This window comes from Penicillium rubens, assembly GCF_028828025.1.
Source record: "Penicillium rubens strain IBT 27055 chromosome Unknown utg000001l_segment0_segment0, whole genome shotgun sequence".
In the NCBI taxonomy this organism is placed as follows: Eukaryota; Fungi; Ascomycota; class Eurotiomycetes; order Eurotiales; family Aspergillaceae; genus Penicillium; species Penicillium rubens.
Genome location: NW_026890599.1, coordinates 6206925 through 6227256, shown reverse-complemented (window position 1 = coordinate 6227256; position 20332 = coordinate 6206925). Strand labels below are relative to the sequence as shown.

The 20332-nt window shown below is 49.5% G+C and overlaps 8 protein-coding genes across 8 annotated transcripts; 2 read left to right on the top strand and 6 right to left on the bottom strand.

Annotated features, from left to right (window-relative positions):
• Positions 1-431: 431 nt before the first annotated feature.
• N7525_002399 (uncharacterized protein) lies at positions 432-696 on the bottom strand (the record flags this gene model as incomplete). Its single annotated transcript, XM_061212297.1, has 2 exons — positions 432-606; positions 650-696. The coding sequence occupies 2 exons, from the start codon at positions 694-696 to the stop codon at positions 432-434; spliced, it is 222 nt and encodes a 73-aa protein (XP_061071523.1).
• Positions 697-1167: 471 nt separating this feature from the next.
• On the top strand, positions 1168-1689 carry N7525_002398 (uncharacterized protein; the record flags this gene model as incomplete). The annotated part of the gene is made up of 1 exon (XM_002556906.2): positions 1168-1689. The coding sequence occupies one exon, from the start codon at positions 1168-1170 to the stop codon at positions 1687-1689; it is 522 nt and encodes a 173-aa protein (XP_002556952.2).
• Positions 1690-2093: 404 nt separating this feature from the next.
• N7525_002397 (putative alpha-L-rhamnosidase A) lies at positions 2094-4126 on the bottom strand (the record flags this gene model as incomplete). Its single annotated transcript, XM_002556907.2, has 2 exons — positions 2094-2963; positions 3020-4126. 2 exons carry the CDS (start codon positions 4124-4126, stop codon positions 2094-2096), a joined length of 1977 nt encoding a protein of 658 aa, XP_002556953.2.
• A 1775-nt stretch (positions 4127-5901) lies between these two features.
• On the bottom strand, positions 5902-9568 carry N7525_002396 (Acyl transferase/acyl hydrolase/lysophospholipase; the record flags this gene model as incomplete). The annotated part of the gene is made up of 5 exons (XM_061212296.1): positions 5902-6181; positions 6241-8315; positions 8389-8423; positions 8480-9303; positions 9369-9568. 5 exons carry the CDS (start codon positions 9566-9568, stop codon positions 5902-5904), a joined length of 3414 nt encoding a protein of 1137 aa, XP_061071522.1.
• Positions 9569-10506: 938 nt separating this feature from the next.
• N7525_002395 (uncharacterized protein) lies at positions 10507-10949 on the bottom strand (the record flags this gene model as incomplete). Its single annotated transcript, XM_061212295.1, has 3 exons — positions 10507-10596; positions 10647-10722; positions 10912-10949. The coding sequence occupies 3 exons, from the start codon at positions 10947-10949 to the stop codon at positions 10507-10509; spliced, it is 204 nt and encodes a 67-aa protein (XP_061071521.1).
• Positions 10950-12216: 1267 nt separating this feature from the next.
• Positions 12217-14191, bottom strand: N7525_002394 (uncharacterized protein; the record flags this gene model as incomplete). The annotated part of the gene is made up of 2 exons (XM_061212294.1): positions 12217-13818; positions 13925-14191. 2 exons carry the CDS (start codon positions 14189-14191, stop codon positions 12217-12219), a joined length of 1869 nt encoding a protein of 622 aa, XP_061071520.1.
• A 3669-nt stretch (positions 14192-17860) lies between these two features.
• N7525_002393 (uncharacterized protein) lies at positions 17861-19025 on the top strand (the record flags this gene model as incomplete). The annotated part of the gene is made up of 2 exons (XM_002556911.1): positions 17861-18076; positions 18162-19025. 2 exons carry the CDS (start codon positions 17861-17863, stop codon positions 19023-19025), a joined length of 1080 nt encoding a protein of 359 aa, XP_002556957.1.
• A 285-nt stretch (positions 19026-19310) lies between these two features.
• N7525_002392 (ribulose-phosphate 3-epimerase RPE1) lies at positions 19311-20267 on the bottom strand (the record flags this gene model as incomplete). Its single annotated transcript, XM_002556912.1, has 3 exons — positions 19311-19580; positions 19692-19943; positions 20025-20267. 3 exons carry the CDS (start codon positions 20265-20267, stop codon positions 19311-19313), a joined length of 765 nt encoding a protein of 254 aa, XP_002556958.1.
• Between the last annotated feature and the right edge of the window lie 65 nt (positions 20268-20332).

The window sequence follows — 20332 nt, the reverse complement described above, 5'->3', positions numbered from 1 at the left end:
GGCTAGCAAATATATGCGGCCTGCCAAACAAGGCATCAATCAGGTGACTAGGCAGTTATACCAGTGGACATAACTAACACTGAGAAGTTAGTGTAGTATGGAAGTCCCTAAGCATGGAACACAGAGCTAGAAAGATCATAGTCGTACTTCTACCTTCCGGTACTATATGACTGTTTTTTTTTTCAATCGGCGCCATGTCATGAATTGGTAAATATAAACCAGCCTGTGTAGTTCCTCTGTCAGAGACTCCAGCGCGTTAATACACCGCTGTATGTACGAGCCAATGCTTGGCTACGCTCGTCAAAAGATGAACATTGTCGAATTATTCTTAGTTTAGAACTTGGTTTTCTACAACTCTCTCAATGAGTCTATCATTCTCACCTTCCACCATGCAACCTCGTTTCTTTTTAGAAACATGAACACCAACCCATTTACATTCGTGCTGAAGATTCCTTTTTCGCATCCAGAATTGTCTTAAGCATGGCCTTTTGTTTCTGCAGTTCAAAATCCTCATATTGTTGTTGGACCAAGGTTCGAATGAAAAAGTCCGTGATGTGTTCGGGTTCCTCGGACGAGATGATGACAGCCACGGCGATCATATCTTTCCTAATTTCTACCAGTTACTTAGACGAGGTACGTCCAAGCAAACCTTCGAATATCAACGCGTTGGATACCTCCGAGGTCTCCAGTCGTCATGGTACTGCTATGTGCTAATGAGAGGACATGGTTGGTATACAGAACATCAAGAGCCTTTCTTCAACTCACTGGCTAGTCCGTGTCGACTTGTTCCCTTCATATAAACCAACAAGCAGCCCGATTCCGTCTTAGACTACGGTGCTTTGGGCTTGAGAGCTCCCGTGACCACGGCTATCGCTCCCACGAGCCCAGTGATGTAAGACTTGTGCTCACCGCCAATGAGCCCTGTGTATTCCCTCGCTCTCCGCGAAAAAAGGTTCTTTGCTGAATAGGTCTGCGTCAACGACCCTCACAGGGAGGTGCTGCGAATTCGCCACACAAATTCAAGGGTTTGGAACTGTTTTTATAAGATGCTGATTACCCCTTCATTTGTAACTCACTCTCCAAAGTCTCTAAAAACAAACATTCCATTCGAACTACATATCCTTCATACTCTCTATACCGCCATTCCTCATCAAAGCAAGCATCAAAATGCCAGTCCTACCATCTCTAGAAGGTTCAACCTTCGACACCGACATCCGAGACCGCCACATGATCTACGACTACGCCGCAAAAGACACACACGGCAAGCCCGAGAAATGGCGCTACGAAATGTGGTTCTACAACGAGGATCGCATCGTCTACGCCATCCATGGTGGTCCAATGGCCGGTCGAAAGAACTTCCAAACTGCAACATATCAGTGTATTCGTCCTGGAGAACTATGGCAATGTAACTGGCTGGAGGAGACAGGCACAATCTGTTCGCTTGTTTTCGATATCCCGAACAAACGTATTACAACTTTACTTGCTTTTTCAAAGGGACATTGGACGCAAAATGAGGCTGCTCGTGGCGATAAGCGGAATCCCGAGGATCTAGAGCGTTGGAGGGATTTGGCTAAGATTGGTGAGTCGCAGGCTGACCGGGTGCTTTTGAGCGAGCAGGCGGATATTCTGGAGGATTTTAGGGGGCCTGGTAATTTGGAAGCTATTCAGATGGAGTGGCCTACTTTGTAGACTGAGCTTTATGGTGTTGATATTTTGGAAGCTACGAATCTGAACAGCTTTCTTAATCATTCTACCTGTACCCCCATTTGCCGGCCCTGGCCAAGATACCTAGCAGCCTTTGTGCTCGCCCTGTTAGGCTGTTTGATTTGGCTGTATAAATAGGTCACATGGTAGGGACGTAAACCCTTTCCAAGGTCCGACATTCTATAAGTAGTGCGGCGGTGAATTGATGGCCTTTTTGAGTCTTGACTTAGCATCATACACTCCCCGAGCGGCCCCGGTAAGACATTAGAATGCCAAGGGTCCGGTTAAATTTCGAGCAGTGAGTCACCAGAATGCATCTTCCATTGGTAACAAAGAGAATTCATTTGAGTCTTGAAGATAATCATGTTAAAGGCCATCATGCCATCAAACTAGTCACTCCTCAACTTCCAACTGCCACCCTTCAACCCACTAGCCTTGCCATTAACAAGCTTAACTCGCTGCCCACCCTCGGAAACAAGACTGCCCCTAGCACCAGCAAGCACAAATTCACCAGTAGTGTTAGCAGGCGTCACAAAAGCAAACTTGCCCACACCCTTCTCACTGCCACGGTAAGAGGTCGAGAACTTTCCTTTAGCAGTCTCAAAGCCAGCATCAACAAAGGTCAAGTTGCCGGCCTGGGGCGCAATAACCCAAGTCGAACCACCAGCACCAGTCAACTGAATACCAGCCGCATAAGCTGTAAGGGCGTATGTCGGACCGGTTGACCAACCATGCGCATGCGAAACGCGCGCATCATTCGTATAGGGCGCGTAATGCAGTGATCCGTCTGTTGAATAACCTTCAATAAAAGTAGATTGTGTCATGCGAGGGTCATTGAGCATGAATCCCCACTCGAGACGGATGAGGTCCAGGGCTGAGTTGGGCTTGTTGGCTATATAGTGGCCTTGCAATTCAAAGCCGCTGATGAAGGGTGAAACTGTTTTGCCGGCTTCGGGTGCTGGTGCACCGTATTTGCCCCAGCGGGACTTTAAAGCGTTTGAGACTTGTTCGGCTTGCGCAGTTGATTGGGTTAGGTTTGCTTTTATGGCCCAGGCGTTGCCGTCTTGTGGGTGCATCGTTGTAGTTTCGTTGTCGAAGTAGAGGCCACTGGAGGCGTCCCAGAGCTTTTCGTTGGCGGCTGCTTTCAGTTTCGTTGCTATTTTGCTCCAGTTCGCTAGGGCTGTCTTATCATTTAGTTCAGTTGCGAGGGATTGGGCGTCTTGGAGGACGAAGTAGAGGATTGCGTTTGCTTCGATGTTCTGCATAATTTGTTAGCATGAGATATCTTGGGAGGCCAAGATGGTGGTATACTTACATGAGCTCCCATTCCAAATCGTAGCCAATCAGATGACGAGGTGATGTTGGCCAGGCCGGTCTCATCGACACTGCTGATAGCCCATTCCAGGCCGCGCTTGTACTGTGACCAGTGGTTGGATAGCCAGCCTTTCTCGCCTGAGAAGCGGTACAGGTAGGAGGCACCGATGAGACTGTGCAGGTGGTAAGTGTAGCTCACGGACGGACGGAACCCTTTTCCGGCGTAAGGAAGTTGTCCATTAGACTTCTGCAGGACGAACAAGGATTCCAAGGCCGTACGGACACTGTACAAATCACCAGTACTGACAGCAATAGTCTCAAGAGCAATGGACATATCACCTGGCCAAACAAGACGGTCACGCTTGGCACCGTCGGTGATTGTGCTGCTCCCGTTGGTGATAGTGTAGTTGTTCCACCAGGTATCAGTCTGGGGAAGATGAACATTGTCGCCGGAACTGATTGCACCCAGGTGCACCAGCGAGTTTCCGTGTTTGGGGTTGATAGTGGCCAGCTGGTTGGTGTATGCACCCGCATACCAAATTTTGTTGATGAGCTCGTCATCCGAGTGGAAGTACCCAGTGTAGGCGCGCAAGTCCTGGTCTGGGGCTGCTGTGAACTTCATGTGAAGGCTTTTGAGCGATACGGTGGCTGTGGTGTTACTGACGATTGTCAAGTAGCGGAATCCACCACGGAGATATTTATCCTCGGGGGTATACTGCCCAGCACCCTTGCCGACGTTGAACCATAGAGGAGCGTCCAAGCCAGCGTCGGCGGTGGCATCGCTTGCTTGGTTGTTGATATATAGACTCGACTCGGAGAATGTCACACCCAAAAATGCAGATGGGGACGAGGACGAGCCTACATCAAGAGAGACGAGGCCTGCCACATTCTTTCCGAAGTCGTAGGTCACGGATGAAACGCCATAGAATGTGGCCTCACCACCGGACGCTTGTGTAAGGGTCTTCGCTCCAGTTACAGAGCCATTGACACTATAGACAGACGGTGGGATTAAGTCGCGAGATTTCGGAGCGAAAATATACTGCTCATATGGGATATTGGAAGATGCAGCGGCCAAAACCGGAGCCAGAAGCGAGGCAGCAAAATGCATGGCGATGGATTGGGAGATCCCGATGGATTCCTTTCTGTGGATTCTTTTGGAGAACCGCCGGTTCTTATACTTACTCAATGACCAAATCTCCGACGCAAAGCATATCTAGCATTTTGGACTAAACAAGGCCAATCGGGATCTTATGGGCCTCAACTTTTCGGGATAAACAAGACCGTACGTAAGCAATGAGCGTATTGCGGGGTCTCTCCGAATACTTTTGGAATGGCCATCGGTTGATCAACAGCCCGACCTGCCAGACAGTGATGAAACTGTGGGGTTATTTTGCGGGGGATCTGCAGGCTTCGGGGCGCATGTAGGCGGGAGGAAAAGTGCCGGCGACTTTCTTTATGACTGTTAGCGAACGAGAACAAGATGCAAGGTCAAGGTCTGTATTGAATAGACTAACAAAGACTGGGGGAGGAGAGAGAGGAAGAGATAGAGACTGAAAGTGAAGAAGGGTAAATAAACAAGCCGCCCGGGCGGCATTACTAGCCTGACAAATCGAACAGTGACCTAAACGGATTCTCCCAAGTTCTTTGGAAACACATGTTATTTTACATCCAAAAAATTCGCCCATTATCTGCTCTGCCTTCCGTGCAACTTACTGGGCACCCCCGCTGATATCCTCGTATTCTGTCATGAACAAGAACCGCCCGCGTTCCTTCCACAGCTGCCATTGTCCCTCCGTAAATCCGTTGCTTCCATCCCAAAGGTCTGTTTTACCGGGTAACTTAGAACTCTCTGAATGTACTCAGGTAGCTGTGAATCGAATTTTTCCGCTTCGGTTAAGCGGGCCAGCAATGAGGAATGGCTTGAAGGAAAGTCGGCAGCCGCCTCATAGATTAGTCCCCACAGAGCCCATGGTGTATCATCATGTATGAAACGGAAGAAAGCTCAGTTCTTTGACTGCGGTGGGTAAATCAATCGTGTTGGAGAATAGTTGCTGTAGGACATCTACATGGAGGCGCGCAGTGCGGTATTCAGGGCCTTCAGTTGACTGGAGCCAGGATTGGTGATCACTTGTCGACATGGTAGAGTTGATGCAGGTCCCAATACCAAGGGTAGCAGTTAATGGGACTTAGGTATAGAATGATGGTACTCCTGGTACCTGGTTGCCTAGAAATGTGTTTGAAAAAGACTAGCTGGCAGGCTGTATATCTCTACGCCCCAGCACCGTGACATCATAGCTAGGCTAGTCACTGTCATTTGTATTCTTTAGGTGGGTAGAAATGGTTTTTACTACTCTAGTCATAGCCCTGGAGTATCAAACCTAAAGCAGAAGTATTATACTTGCTCAAGGGGCAAATCTCCGACGCAAAGTATCCATATATAACATGGTAGACTAAGCAAGGCCAATCGGGATCTTGTGACCTTCAATTCCGAACGCAATAGTGCGACTTTCCTTAGCCGGAGGTATAGGCGCAGAACTGGCCTTGCGTTTCCTTATTGATTGTCTCGAGGTTTGAGTGTTTGTGACAGGGTAAAGTTACTCTCGCCGTCGAAGCACAAGTTTAAGGAACAAATGATTAGTAGGCGTGAAAGGAAACCCACCTAACGAGGGCTGTCACAGATTGCTCCAGTGTACGCCAACCATTTCAATTATATTCTGGTCTGTGTTTACCTTCATAGCTTCATCCTGGCTGCTATGGCCATAATACACTATTCATCACCCGTGAATTCAGTTCCTCTAGTAACGTCGGCCAGTGGATCCAAATACTCCTGGAATTCTCTAGCTAAGGTTTGTATGTGCAATTTTTCCCTTTGGAGAACATTTTCTACATGAGGACCTTCCGACCAACAACTTTTTCCTGGTTCTGGTTCTGGTCATCAACTAGAGTGACCTCACCACTAGAAACCTGTCCTTCCATGGACATATCTTTCATGGCTTCTTGGATTTCACGAAGCAAGAGGTCATTTTTCGGCTTCCGGGGAACGAAAAGAAAGCCACCCACCATAAGTTTGGGGAATTCCTTGGCTCGTCGGAGCCTTCGTCCTTGAATCATATCTGAATGCCGATAACGACGGAAGTGCTTGCTCAGGAAGGTGTGGAGTGTGCTTATGCCACAATGTCAGTGCATGCATCATCAATTCCAGTCTAATTACAGGGAACTTACTCGGAGCTAGTCCACACATCCAGGTCTGCGTAGTGACGCTGAGTATATTCGTGATCTAAACCGAAGCACTGCACACTGAGGCGGAGACACTCTGTTCTCAGGGAAACGGCCTCTTTGTACCGTCCTTGATATTTCCATGTCCGAGCTAGCCATGTCATATTTCGGATATTCGCTGGGTGTTCATTCCCAAGTATGCGTTTCTGGATCTCAATTGCTTCTGCTAACAATGACTCGGCCTTGTTTAGCTGCCATCGCTGTAAGTATATGATGCCCATCGAAACCATAACTTCAACTGTTCGGATATTTTCCAGTCCCAAGGCCATTTTGTGGATGCGTAATGATTGGACGGACAACTCTAGCGCATCTGAGAGCCGCCCATGCATGAAGTAGTCCAACGTCAGGATATGGACAGCATTTAATGTCTCCCAAGAGTTCGGCCCAAGGGACCTAAGATAGCGTTGGATGACTTCCCTGTTAAGTTCTACCGCCTTTTCGAATTTGCCAGCCTCACGGTATACAGACGTTAGCAGGAAAAGACCTCTGGTGACTTCAATGCTTCCAGAACCTCGAAGTCTCTCCTGCATCTCCAATATGCGCTTGCACACTTCTATCGCTTTCTGGGGCTTGCCTTGGTCCGAGTAGGTAGCTGCTAGTCCGGAAAGACCCGCAATAGTCCATTGATCTTCAGGGCCAAACAGCGTCTCCGACACTTTGATCATCTCACTGAAAAGCTCCTCCGCCTTTTTGTACCTTCCATCAGTCGTCTGACATGTGGCTACCTTGAATAAGAGACCCACTCTATTTTCAGTGGGCTGTTCTTCTGCCGTGAGGGCGAGAACCTGCAGAGCATGAGGCATAGCTGCTCGCCATTGAGTCCGGTACTTCACTTCCATGCTAGGAAAACGTAAATCCAGCCCACGCAGCACATATAATTGCCAGTGTTTCAGGGCACCAATTGACCGCAGCCAATTTCTCGTTGCAAGACGAACCAAACGATGCATATCGAGACGAGATTCTTCATGTCTCACACGCACAAATGAATAAGAGCTAAGCAAGCCTATCGCTTTCTGTTGTTCGACATCTGGCGCCGGAGTGAGAAGCGAAATCAATATATCTCTTTCGTGTATGCAGGCCATAAAACAGAGATAATCGGTCGCAAGTTGATTTTGCTGTCTGATTTGCTCAAAGGATGTAAGCCAGGTAGTCGCGACAGGGTTTCGAATGCTTTTATATCGACCCTTATCCTCAAAGTCCTCGCTCAACAGATCGATGGCGCTCTGCTCTTGTCCATCCAAAAGCTCAGCATAACCAGCCAGTGTGGTTCCATTTTCGTTGATAAATGAAGCAGCTTGAACAATAGCCAAAGGGAGAAAGGTCAACCGACTGAGAAGCTTGCGGGTACTCTCAGTGTCGTGAAGAATTTCCTTGCTAACCAAAGAGTTTCGTAACACATTAGTGGCTCTGTGCTCGTCCATTTCGGGGATATTTATAACATCTGTGGTGGCAAGATACCGAGCCACTTTGTTGCTTCGAGTGGTGAAGACAATGGCTCCTTGGTCACTTGTGGGAAGGTAGTCTTTCAGTCCTCCAGGTGTTGAGCCTTTATTTTCAGTCCACATGGCAATATCATCAGCATTGTCGAAAATTAACAACCATCTTCCGTTGCTCTGGTTGCTCAAGTGATCTTTGACAAGGCACTTCGGGTCCGCCTTCGTGTCGTCGTGATGGATTCCAAGCTGGTCGGCCACCGATTGGTATGCCTGTTGGAGGCTTTCCGTATCAACTGCAGGGAGCCAGAAGATAGCACAGTCTGGATAGAGTTCTCTTGTTTGGTAAGCAAGCTCCAGGGCAATTTGTGTCTTGCCGATTCCTCCGAGGCCGAAAACAGCAATTCTTTCCGCACGGTTGTTGCTAAATAGTCTGCGTTTTACCTTGCCCACGACCTCACGGTCTACGTATCGAGGGTTCCTCTCAAAAGGAACAAACCAGCCTGCAGTCTCCCCGTGACGAAGAGGGCCGTCTGATGAATTTATGGTTTCCAGGATTCGAAGTCGAGCAAGTCGAGCTCCATGTTCCTAAGTAGCGGATAGTCAGTATTCAGAGCGCCAACACGATTACCCTCTTGGATACTGAATATCCATATCTTACACGTAGCATTGTTTCAAAGTCAAAGCTTGTCTTCCCTACACGCTGTCAGCATTTCGAAACGACAATGAAGTTTCTCGGGTTCAAGTCCTACCTTCCTTTGCTGAGAGGTTTACAACGCAGTCCCGAACTCGAACCTTTTGGGAAGAATGATGCAGATAGGCATACGTCGCCGATTCAATGACGCTTTGCTTCTCAAACTCGGTCATGTGAACTTGCTGCAGTCCTTGCTCGACATTGAAACGAAAGTAACGTTTTCCCTTTACCTCATTGCTCCATCGAGCCATGAAGCGACGCTCCGTACTCTCGGGCTTAGTCGCTAATCTGACCAATGTCTTTGAAAGAAACTTCAGCACATTATCGTCCATGGGTAGTTGTGCGGGATTGCCAGTTCCAACTGACACCAAACATTTCACTATTGGTTTCAGAGCCCGGCTCGTGGTGCACCAAATGTCGGCCGCTTCCTCTTCTACTTCCTCAATGGGGTTGTTGGCACCGAATGCACCGTCCACAAACTGGTGGTTGCCGATTGAAACCGAATCAAAAAATCTGGTCGCGGCGGACGTTGCCAATGCGGCTTCACAAATTGTTGCTGATAGCGCAGACTCATTCGACACAGAATAGCTTCGAAGACGCGTGACTTGTAACGTATCTTTGGAGGTTGTGCAGACAAAAGTTTTGCAGCGACGGGACTTCCCATCATTCATCAAGTCGGTTGGCGAAAGCCCAGCATGAGTGATGACATTTTCAATGGCCTTTTTGAGCTTCTTACTATCGTATTGCGATACGATATTGCCAGACCAGTCGACTGGGACATTGTTGGTTTTCTCGCTGAAGACCGATTTCATCAATTCAGTGTAAGCGAGGATGCATGCGTCGACATCCATTTCCAGCCGTCCCAGCATTATGGCGATCAGTCTATAAAAGGATTGTGGTATGTCAGCGCAGCATTTGCTAATTCTGTTGTCTTTTGTAACACGCACCCTCCTGTGCTTGTACCCCCAATCAGGTCAAACACATCACAAGGCCTGAGAACCTCACTAGCCTCGCGCTCTAAATTGAGCTGTGTCATCACATCCTTCAATATAAGTAGACTGGACAAGCCCCTCACACCTCCACCGTCCAGGGACAAGAGGCACAATCCATTTGTGTCAAGTGGGCTTGGTGCAATTTCCGTTTGCATAGCGCTACAAATATGCCGAGGTGCCTTGGCCAAACAGATGATCAGACACGATAAAATGGTGCAGTTACACAATAATAAGGAGTTCAATAAATATCTACATTGCCGCGGGCCTCCGTTGAGTATTTCAGGAGATCTCCCACTTGGCCTGACAGCAATGCATGGAACAAGGCGCTTAGACACAGGATGGAGACTGGCTCTCTACCAATCACTCCCGAGACTAGCTTCGACCAAGCCATGCGCCTCCATATTATTGTAGATCACCCAATCTTCCATAAATAGACCCAGCGTCAATGTTCTTTTGAAGATGATAAATGCTTCGACAAGCTTACTGCCTGACTAGTTGAAACAATTTGAGAAGATTGAAAAGCTGAGGTTACCAGTCTTAGTACAATTTAAAGATTAGGTTAAAGCTCGGAGACATATGGTGTAACATAAGTTCTGCATAATATGTAGTCAATGCTATAATGGAAAATCTTAATAGAGACATCTTTTTATGCATCAATACATATCTGCACATGCTGTTTGAGCAATGGACGGGTAATTTCCGAGTCGATCAACACTCGGAACCTTGAAAGCGAAACTTGAATGCGACGAACGGATATCCATGGATTGGAGCTAAATTAACTCAACCTATAGAGCATCATGTCCAGAGAAAACAAATGTTTGATGTAACAGAGACGAAAAATGAACTATCGCAATTGAAAGAGTGCAGTGGTCGGTCCCAGAACACTGCGGCACGTATCGAGAAATTCCAACGCCAGCAAGAAGAAAGGTATCGTCGATGGCATTGATCATAGAGCTTAGCAGCAGACATCGCAGCATTCCAGGCAGCAAGAGCAACTCTCTTCGCACAAGAAGCAGCAACACATCGCCATCAGACTGAAAAGAAAGAAACCTCATATTAGCATTGTTCCCACTTTCCCTCGCAACATTGATACTTACCAGCCCATGAGACATCCCCTATCCTTTTTCTCTGGTGCCGCCTGCTGGTTCGGGTCGTATTGAGCCTGAGGCGGAGCACCGTATTGCTGCAGGTTGGTAAGTATGTGCTTATGTGGTTGCCGTCATCAACACTAACCTGTTGCATTGGAGGGCCATACTGGCCCTGGGGCGGATAGGGTTGTTGGTAGCCGTCCTGTGGGGGGTAGCCGTATCTGTATTTATAAATTGATCAGAACCATGTTCAGCATCTCGATCAAGACGTAAGCTCGCTGTAGACCAGATTGGAACTTCCACGGTCGCAAAGCGCACAGAAGCCGATCAATCTCAGCTCTGGGATCTTGAATGATTTAGGCCCATTGGGGCAACTAAAATCGAGTGTTATGTTGATAGAGAGGACTTACGCCGGCTGGGGGTATCCTTGCGGCTGCTGATAGGACATAGCGACGGGAGATAAACGTCTAAAATTAAGTGAGAACGAATTAGCGCCGTGATAACAACCAACATTATACGGCCTTGCGGCGCCTTTGTGATGAGACTAGGGTCAACAGTGGCGGAACGGCCGCCACGGCGGTTAAATCCACGTACCTGGGACGATGCAAAGACGGAGATTGGTTGAAAGAGGAGGCTGTGCTGAGCCACCGGGGGTAAGTGAGTGAAGCGAGAGAACAAAGAGGAAAGTGAACTTGATGAAGTTGATGAAGATGGGGAAGTTGAGAGTGTCAGAAATAAGGAGAAAAATTTAGGTAACTCACTTTATGGAGGTTGTATTGCAGAAAAGGAAATTGTCGGGGTACTTGGAGGTACTTTGCCGGTGCGCCCGATAGGAGAAGTTTGTCTGCCAAGACTCCAGGGCTGAGGTAACTCCGAAGTAGCTTTTTAGTCTTTTCCCCTTTCCCCTTCTTCTCCACACGAACCGAGTTTGTTAGTAAATATTGATTCTGAGGAAATTTTACTTATATTTGGGTGGAAGAGTGGATTTTCAATCCAATTCATTCATTTCATACCCGCAAACCATAGGAACAATTACATCTCCATACCTAATACTGGAGGCCATAAAACCATACCGGTACCCACCGAGTACTTAGGCCACAGGATTCCTCTTTGGCGACCTGTCAGCCACAGAGTGCCAGCCCTATCGCCGAACTAACGAAGTCAGCCACAAATTGCACTCCGTGGGTGACATTCTATTGGTTGGGGACCAGCCATCGGGTAACACGGGACTCCACTTTGTGAAGTGTTCAGCCACTCACATCATTTGACCGCTGCCCAGGCCTCTTGGCACTAGACCGCGCGTATTGTTGCTGCCTGGGCAGTACCTGGTACTTGGGCCCCCATACCATGGAACATACGGACACGTGTACCAGCTACAAGTACAAGGCTGAATACCGTACTTGAATGTCTCAGGTCTTTCTCAATTGCAACGTTGTGGCACCTTCCATTCATTCTCAAGGATTAGTTCGAGCTTCTCGTCAGTACTGCTTCAGACCTGGTCTCAACCAGGCATTATCTCGCGTCGGAAAATATAATATATCAAAGGAAATATGTCCAAGTCGAAATGAAGATCCAATCCCCACTAATCCCCAGAAGCTGATCATGTATCACATCCCAAAGTACAGTACATGAACCCGATCAAATGGTGCTCTGGACAAACAATCGCAAAATAACACACAATAAAGAAAACAAAAGATGAAACAGACTACGATCGATCACTTGACATACGAATCAATATCAGGCATGTACGATGACTGCGAACCGGAGAATGGAGAATCCGTCGACCCCTCATTGTCGAGAAGATCCAGCTCAAAATCAAACTCAAACGGCGCATCAGGAAACTCGGGGAATTGGTCAGATTCCTTCAGCAGAGCTGACTCCACAACATAGGGAGGCTGACTCTCCACCAGGCCACAAGCAGCGACAGCAAGCTGATATCCAGGGTCCCTAGTCGAGACACGACTAGGATTGCGAATCAGCAGCCTCGAGTTAGAACCACCGCCAGCCGCTTCATCGGTAACTTCCTCAGCGGCAATCATCCAATGTTTCAAGACATCCATGCTAGGCTGGTTACCTCCGCCCTTGCCACCGCGCTTCTCGCTATCTTTCCCGCGGCCCCCACGACCCCGCTCGCAGGGATTGAAATGCGTGCGTCGCAGATGTGCAGCAGCATTATAATTGGCACCGTAGCGCTTCCCATTGCGACAAGCCTTGCAATTCGCAAGGAAGTACTTGCCGGGCGAGATATCCTTACAGACCCAGACTGTGCGGACAGAGGCGTGCACGCGGTCGATATGACGGCGCAGCTCGTGTTCGCCGTGGAAGCCATCCGGATGGTCTGTGCACAAGCTGCAGTATGTCTTTGGTCGCGGGGGTCGTCGCACAGAGGCCTTGGGGATAGCGGCGACCTCCTTTGTCGTGCCGTCTGCCGAGGAGATGCGAAGCATCTTGTGGGAGTCGAGCTGGGACATGCTGCTCTCCACCGATTCGACTTTTGGAGCAATGGGACGTGCGGCTTGGGCGATTTGCTCTTTGGTGCGGCGCGCGGCGCGAGAGCGCTGTGTCGCCAAGTCATTGCTGTCGATGGAGTCGGAAGGTTTCATCTCCACTGAGTCGAGGGGGAGACGATTGTGCGGCATTGGGTAGTGGAAGGAGGTGGTTGGGGGAGCAGATGCTGAGAATGATGGGTGAGAGAAGGGAGATTGTTGGGAGAACGGGGAAGACGATGTGGGATCTAGGTCAGGGTACACAGGGGAGAGAAAGGGGTCTTGATAGGGCAAGCCGGAGGTGGATGTTGGCACCCACTCTGGCGGGACGGAGCTGGTCGGTTCTTGATATTGAGATGGTCCGGTCGAGTCGAACCGGAACATGTTGATTCCGCCGATTAAGGAGTCGGTAGTGTTGCTGCGAGACATCTCTGGCGCAGCTGGTGGTGCCTGGTCGGTCCAGGTGGACGTCCGGTCATGGTATTGGGGGAAAGGCGGTCCGATTTGTCCCTTATTTGCGAGTCCGAAAGTCAAGGCCGAGTCAGCGGGTTGACTGGGAGAGGCGTCCAAATACTTCGTGTACTCGGATGGCGAAACTCCGAAATGGTCGAGGCGACGATGGGTCCGTACCGGGCCGAAGGATTGGCGTTTACCTATGATGGCACCGTCTGGCTGATGCTGGTGGGAAACCGGTATTTGCTGGCTCTGGGAGCGCTCCATGGGCGTGTGTCGGTAGGAGCCATGTCCCGAGTAGGCAGCGCCATTCCAAAGCAGGTCGGGGGAGAAGACGTGGGATAGGTCGCCGGTTAGATCGACTGAAAGATCCGGGGTCTGCCAATTGTCAATCCAAGGACGAATGGCGATTGAGATTAGGAGACGAGAGCGCGGGAAGGGCGGAGCAGAGAAAGTTGGAGCAAGTAACCAAGGTCACACATACGGTGGCTCTCCGTTTTGCCTGAGGAAGACCCGAATCAGAACATGGCAATGTCCGTGGTGTCGCATCCTGTCGAGTCCGTTTCCCCAGGCTTCCAGCGTACTGCCAGTTGGTATCCCCGTCGTTGGAGGCCGGGATGAACCGACTCAGCTGTTCAATCCAAAGCTGATTTCGTTGAGATTCCGAGAGGTGGGAGTGTTGGACCAAAAATGCTTCGCGGTATCCGGAGATGGCACTGGTGAACAGTTTGTCATCCAGATGGATAGTCATGGTGGGTGATTCCTCTCGTCGCAATGGCCGGGGAAGTAACTGTCTATCAGTAGTCAAATGGATAGAGAAAGGTGAGTTGTATTTCTGCGAATAGTCAGCGCATGCATTGCAAGAACAGGCGACAAAGACGTACAATTGTATGGAGCGCAGTAGTAAAAATGAAAGTTAAATCGAAGCTGATGGTGGGTGGAATAGCAGATCTTATCAATGCAATCAAGGTGAAGATGATCTGCGTTGAGATAAATGTACTTTCTTGTATAGTAAATGATCGGGGAAGAAAACGACAAGACAATGATATCACAAGTTGGGAGAAGAAGCAGATGCAAATTGGGCAGACGAGTAGATAAAAGAGAAGAGGACAAAAGTTCAGATCGACGATGAAGGACACTCCCCACAAACTGAGATACGAGAATAGGCATTTAGCAAAGACTACTATACTCCAAGAAACATGGAAGTCGATCATCGGTCTGGACTCTTGGATGTTCGGGTAGTGATGTGTTTCTCTTTTCGCTGTTTTCCCTCCTATTTCTCTAATACTATGGTCTCAAAGTTTATCCGTGTCGAGGTCAGCAACCAGCAAAACCATCTCTCCAAAGGCATATACCCGGGTGACATAGCCAATTGACCCTAGAAGCGAGGTCCTGTTGGCTCAGAAGCTGCAGACGTCCGAGAGAGAAAAAAAAAAGAACGAAAGTGAGGCAGCGAACCGGATCAACCCGAACGTGACCCGAGCCAGCAGATGCATCGTTGCTTACGAAAAGGTGACCTGATACATGTAGGCTGGAGTACATGGCACAGTACATAAACGAGACACTTTTCCCTGGAGGATCAAGCGCCTACAGCGGGAGCCCGAAAGAAACCGCAAAACAGCCCATTTTTCCGTCTAGCACAGCCATACCCCGAGACCCCCCAGGACCCATTTGGTACGGTCGGACCAAGATCGCTCGGGCGCGTCAAAGACTGCCACGTCGACTGGTGTGGCAGCCGGGGCATCCTGCAGATGCTGTTTGGTTCCCTAGTTCAGCGCCCAACGCCCAACCAGAGATGACTAGCAACAATAATAGCACGCTGGTTAATGAAGTAATATAGAAATCGCGACTCGGAGGAAACCTTGGAATAGAGTGGTCACACAGAAACGGTTCGGTTCACGTGTTACCGTGGGTCACTCCCGCACCAGTCCCACGGTTCCCAGTTATAGTTGTGGCTCAGGGATAGCCCCCTATAAAACAGTTTGCTCTTGTTGTTGGGGTTCTAAGACCTGGAGTTATTTTCGGCTTACCGGACGTGCCCAATAACGGTCTCTCAACTCCTGATTCTGCGACACTAGCGATTGATCGTCCCCTCCACGTGATGGGGTGTACGGAGACCATTTGGGATAAACGAGGTTTACTGGTGCAAGACTAGTACAGAGGCTCCACGGTTTTGGGTGGATCAATCTCCTGATCGGATAATGGTTGGACATTTATTGCTCCATAATGACGGTGATCATCGTGGCCGTTAGCGACTACTACGTACTGGAATTAGTTTCCTTAGACTCAGCGGCAACCTCGGACTCATAAGAAAGAGAGAGACAAAGTACGGACTACTCTGTGCCTCAACTTGTTGTACGTTGGGGTGATGTTACGTCAATCTCTGTTTCAGGATAGGCTTTCATGAGACTGGCCTACGGATACTCCGTACAAATATGGGATCAATGAGGATCGCCGGGCTGGGCATTCTTGCCTAAGAGGGACATCCTTCACCATAGCCGTCAATTTGACGTAGGGAGTACGATGTACGATTTTCCCCGACCAAGACAAGCAAATAACTCCCGTCGAATGGGGGATTTTTGGTTTCATGGTCTATCGCCCACGGGGTGGCCTAGAAGTCCTCCCAACATTCGACACGTTTTACGCTCTCACCGTCTACTCTCACCGTCTACTCGGGTCCTTCAAAAGTTGTCCCCTGGCATGCCTTGGCAAACTATTTTATGTCAAAAAAGGATAGGCAGAGCACAGGGTCCTCAGGTGCTTATTTAATGTACTATCCATGTCAAGAGCTCGTCTGGGTCTGCGGGCGTCACATGGCCCCGACGCTGATGAGCTTTGCCCCTGCATTAATGCTCAGAGCTCCAGAGCTGATGCCTGCAGTCAGAGATTGTCTTGGATAGGATATGTCACACGTGAGACTAGGAAAGCATGGAAGATGAGCCACCTTGAATGATAGGTTATGAATTCCTCTGGAGTGTGCACGAGCAGAAGCCATCCCAATGCATGCCACTGAAACGGGAAACCTATATTGAGTTAGTATAAGTATGCTACTCATACCTAAGCCTCAGCTGATGATGTTGACTCCCCGAGCTCACAGGATGGTTGGACTCGGGTTATAACGGCTGAAGAAGTTGTATCTCGCTGGTCCGTATACTTCTTCGGTACCTCGCAACCACACTCCTACCCTCCCCGGGATTTAAACGCATGCAGATGCAGCCTGCTTCACTATGTCGATACCGTGACATGGGATAGCTCGACAAGCGATAGACATGAACTGGTCCAATAGTAATAGATTCCAGACGCCGAGTCAGTTGTGGTGCAGCGTTTTATGGCTCGGGGAAGCATATGTCAGCACAGGTCAAGATGCGATGCAAGCTCCATGGCCCAATTCCCAAGCAGGCGGGAATGTTCGAGTCAGTGGGTTAATTTCCTTTGTCTATTAACATGATTGTTTTGCTTGGTTGTATCTATATCACATGTCGCATGCTGGTGACTATAATGAAGAGACGCTGAATATATCGGGCTGTTGGGTACTCTCAGACAGTGTGCCCTTGGGGAGTGAATGGGTTCTTGCTATACGATGAGAAGTAGGTTCGTTGTGTGTTGGCAACTACTTCACCAAATAATCTTTCAACCAGGATATTGAAACATCACCCGTAGCACATTGGATTACCAGAGATCGATAAACCTTGGAAGACCTCCTGAAACCACCTGATACATATGTATACACATATATATATATATATATGTATGTATCAATAGCATGGTGAAACTTCCCCAAGTACTAGGAGTGCCCAAAAGCTCTCAAGTTGACATTGCTAGAACTTGTTACCCAATTCTGAAGTGCCGACGACATGGGTAGACATGCTGACCATGCACTCAGAGCTTAGCCCAGATAATGATGCTTGACAGTGAACATGTGACAGGTGCCTACAACATTACCTATACATAGTGCATGTTCTTTGGACTATCTCTTCATTACCTAGGACATAGTATATACATTAATAGACCTGTTCCAGACTGAAACCGAAATCCAGAATATTCCAGGATACTTGCACCACTGGATCTGACGTCAAGTTGCCACACTGGGCCCCGTTTTCCAGGGCAGATAGCCGTTGGACACATGGAACGGCTCGTACTGTGGGGAGATTGTTAAATGATGGGAATAGGGATCATCATAGAAGTCGAGGACATAATGAGTATATAAGGGGGAGAATCTTGCTGTGAAATAGAGTATTCAACGAGCACGTGATACCGTAGCCGCGTCATAACAAGTCCTCCAGGGGGTAAATAATTTATTTTTCTCCAGTAGATGCTCAAAGGAAGACCAGACTAACCCCTGAATGAATTGAAACTTCCTCCACAGACTCTTTCCCCCATCCTCAACCCTCATCGATTCCACCTTCATCGCACCTCCACCATGTCAGACTCAACCCTCTACCTCTACACTTCCCTGACCGCGGGGTCATCGCACATCGTCACCGCGACCGCCCGAATCGAGACAATCCTCAAAGCGAACAAGCTCCCCTTCCGCGCCATTGATGTCGCCACCGATGAAGCCGCCCGTAAGCTGTGGGGTCGACGCTCCAAGGGCAAGAAGCTTCCAGGATTGGTGAAATACGGCGATATTGTGGGAGTATGTGACAGCCCCCCTCGCATGGACGGGAGATTCCAACTCAGCTCTATGATACCATGATCGCAGCGCTAACCCCTATGTGTAGGATCTAGAACAGATCGAAGAATGGAACGAGTTCGGAGAATTACGGATGGTAGTAAACAGCGTGCAGGACCTGGGCGGAATGCCCGCCACCAGCAACCCTGTCCCAGCAGCGACCGAGACCAAAACCGAGTCCACTCCCACGCTCACCACCCCCAAACCCTCTACGATCAAGATCCAAACCCCTCCCGTTACCAAGCCCGAAGAAAAGAAGGATGATACGGCCGTGCTGGCTCTGCGCCAGGCTAGCTCTGAGGCTGCCTCGAAAGCGAAGACCAAGTCAGACGATAAGAAAGAATCGAAAGAACAGGATACAGAGGTACCTATCGCCAATCGTGCGCACCGTGGCTCGGTCGCCCCCGAATTGCCAGACACCGCACCGGATTCACCAAAGTCCCTGAAACGCCCGAGCCTAGTTCCCGAACAAGCGGCCGTATCATCGGCAAACTTCCACGCGGATAATGCAGAGGTGCTCGGATTGGTTGGACACCATCGCTCGTCCGGGGTGTCGTCACTCGAGAATGCAGATCAGGAACAGGCAGTACGCGAGATTAGGAAGTCCGTCTCGGCGGAGCCTACGGGCGATCTTGATGCTCTGCGCAAAGAGGCTGCGAATAAGGCGAAGACCGAGTCGATTGAAGAGGTACCAAGTCCGATCGACGATGTCGCCGTGGAGAATAAGGAAGCGCTTATGGAACCCAATGAGCCTAAGGGCAATGCTATTGCTGAAGTGATTGCGACGGCTGTGGCGCCTCAAGAGACCAAGTCGGAGCCTAAGAAGGAGGCGACTACTGGTGCCAAGGAGACGGAAGATGCGAAGGATGATACCAAGGCAGGGCTGGCTCCCGCAGGCAAGTCGGCGGAGTAGGCGACTACATCTACGGAGGGAGTTGCTGTTCACGAATTCGATGATTATGACATCTGTACATCAAGAATGCCTGACAAGGTTACAATCGATTATTTCGTACCAACAGTATGAAAATGTAAATAACTTTTGGAAGCGTGGACAGTTAGCTCCCACATGTAGATGCCATTCATAACTCGTGATTAAGAATGTATAATATGAAAGCAAAAAGAAAAAAGAAAAACACCCATAAATGAGGCCAAAAACGAAACTCCCAAACACCGATTTGTGCTATGTACCCCGTCCCCTCTACTGCTCCGCGCCGCGACGCTTCTGGACAGCCTCGCGCAGCTTCGCGATGACGTCGCCGGGATCCTGTGCGCCGAAGATCGCTGAGCCAGCAACGATCACGTTAGCGCCGGCATCGGCAGCCTGGTCAATAGTACCCAGACCGAGACCACCGTCGACTTCAATGTTCAGATCGGGACAGCGTGCGCGCAGGGCGGCGACCTTGGGGAGCTCGGAGGCCATGAATTTCTGACCTCCGAAACCGGGGTGCACGGTCATGACCAGGACCATCTGTGAAACGTCGTTAGTACAATTGCAATTGGGGATCAACACGGGGTGGGAAGAAACGGAAATATATCCACAAAGGACCTGAAACAAGGAAAAAAAAAGGAAATCACTCACGTCTGGTCGTTCCGCGGGGTCCTCGCTCTCAATAATATCCCACAACACATCGACGGGGGTATCGGGCTTAATCGCGATACCAGCCTGCATACCCTGCTCGTGGATATAGCGGATCAATTGCTTGGGACTGGTGCGAGCGGTCGTCTCTTTATCTGTAGGATCGGTCGCCGCGACGGAGGAAACCGCAGCCTCGTAGTGGAAGCAGTAGAGATCGCAACCGGCCTTCTTAAACTCCACGACCCATTTATGCGGCTGTAATGAAGCACAGTAGTCAGCGGGGAGAACTCATGACGTGCCGGAATGACGCGGGTATGTAGGAAGTCCATAACTCACTTCCATGATCATCATGTGGCAATCGAAAGTGCCACGACCGCAGGGTTCGGAGGGACGGTCGACGCAGCCGCGGATCTGGGATACGACGGGGCAGCCGATGGTCATATTGGGCACGAAGTGGCCGTCCATAATGTCGACGTGCAGCCAGTCGGCGCCCTGCTCCATCTTCTTGGAGCAGTCATGGCCCAGATCGGCGAAGTTGGCGCTGAGAATGGAGGGGGCGATGATAGCGGGCGGTGCCATTATGTGTATGTATGTATTGGGAGTGGAGTGAAGGGGTAGGAAAAGGAGTCTGGAGGGGTGGAGGG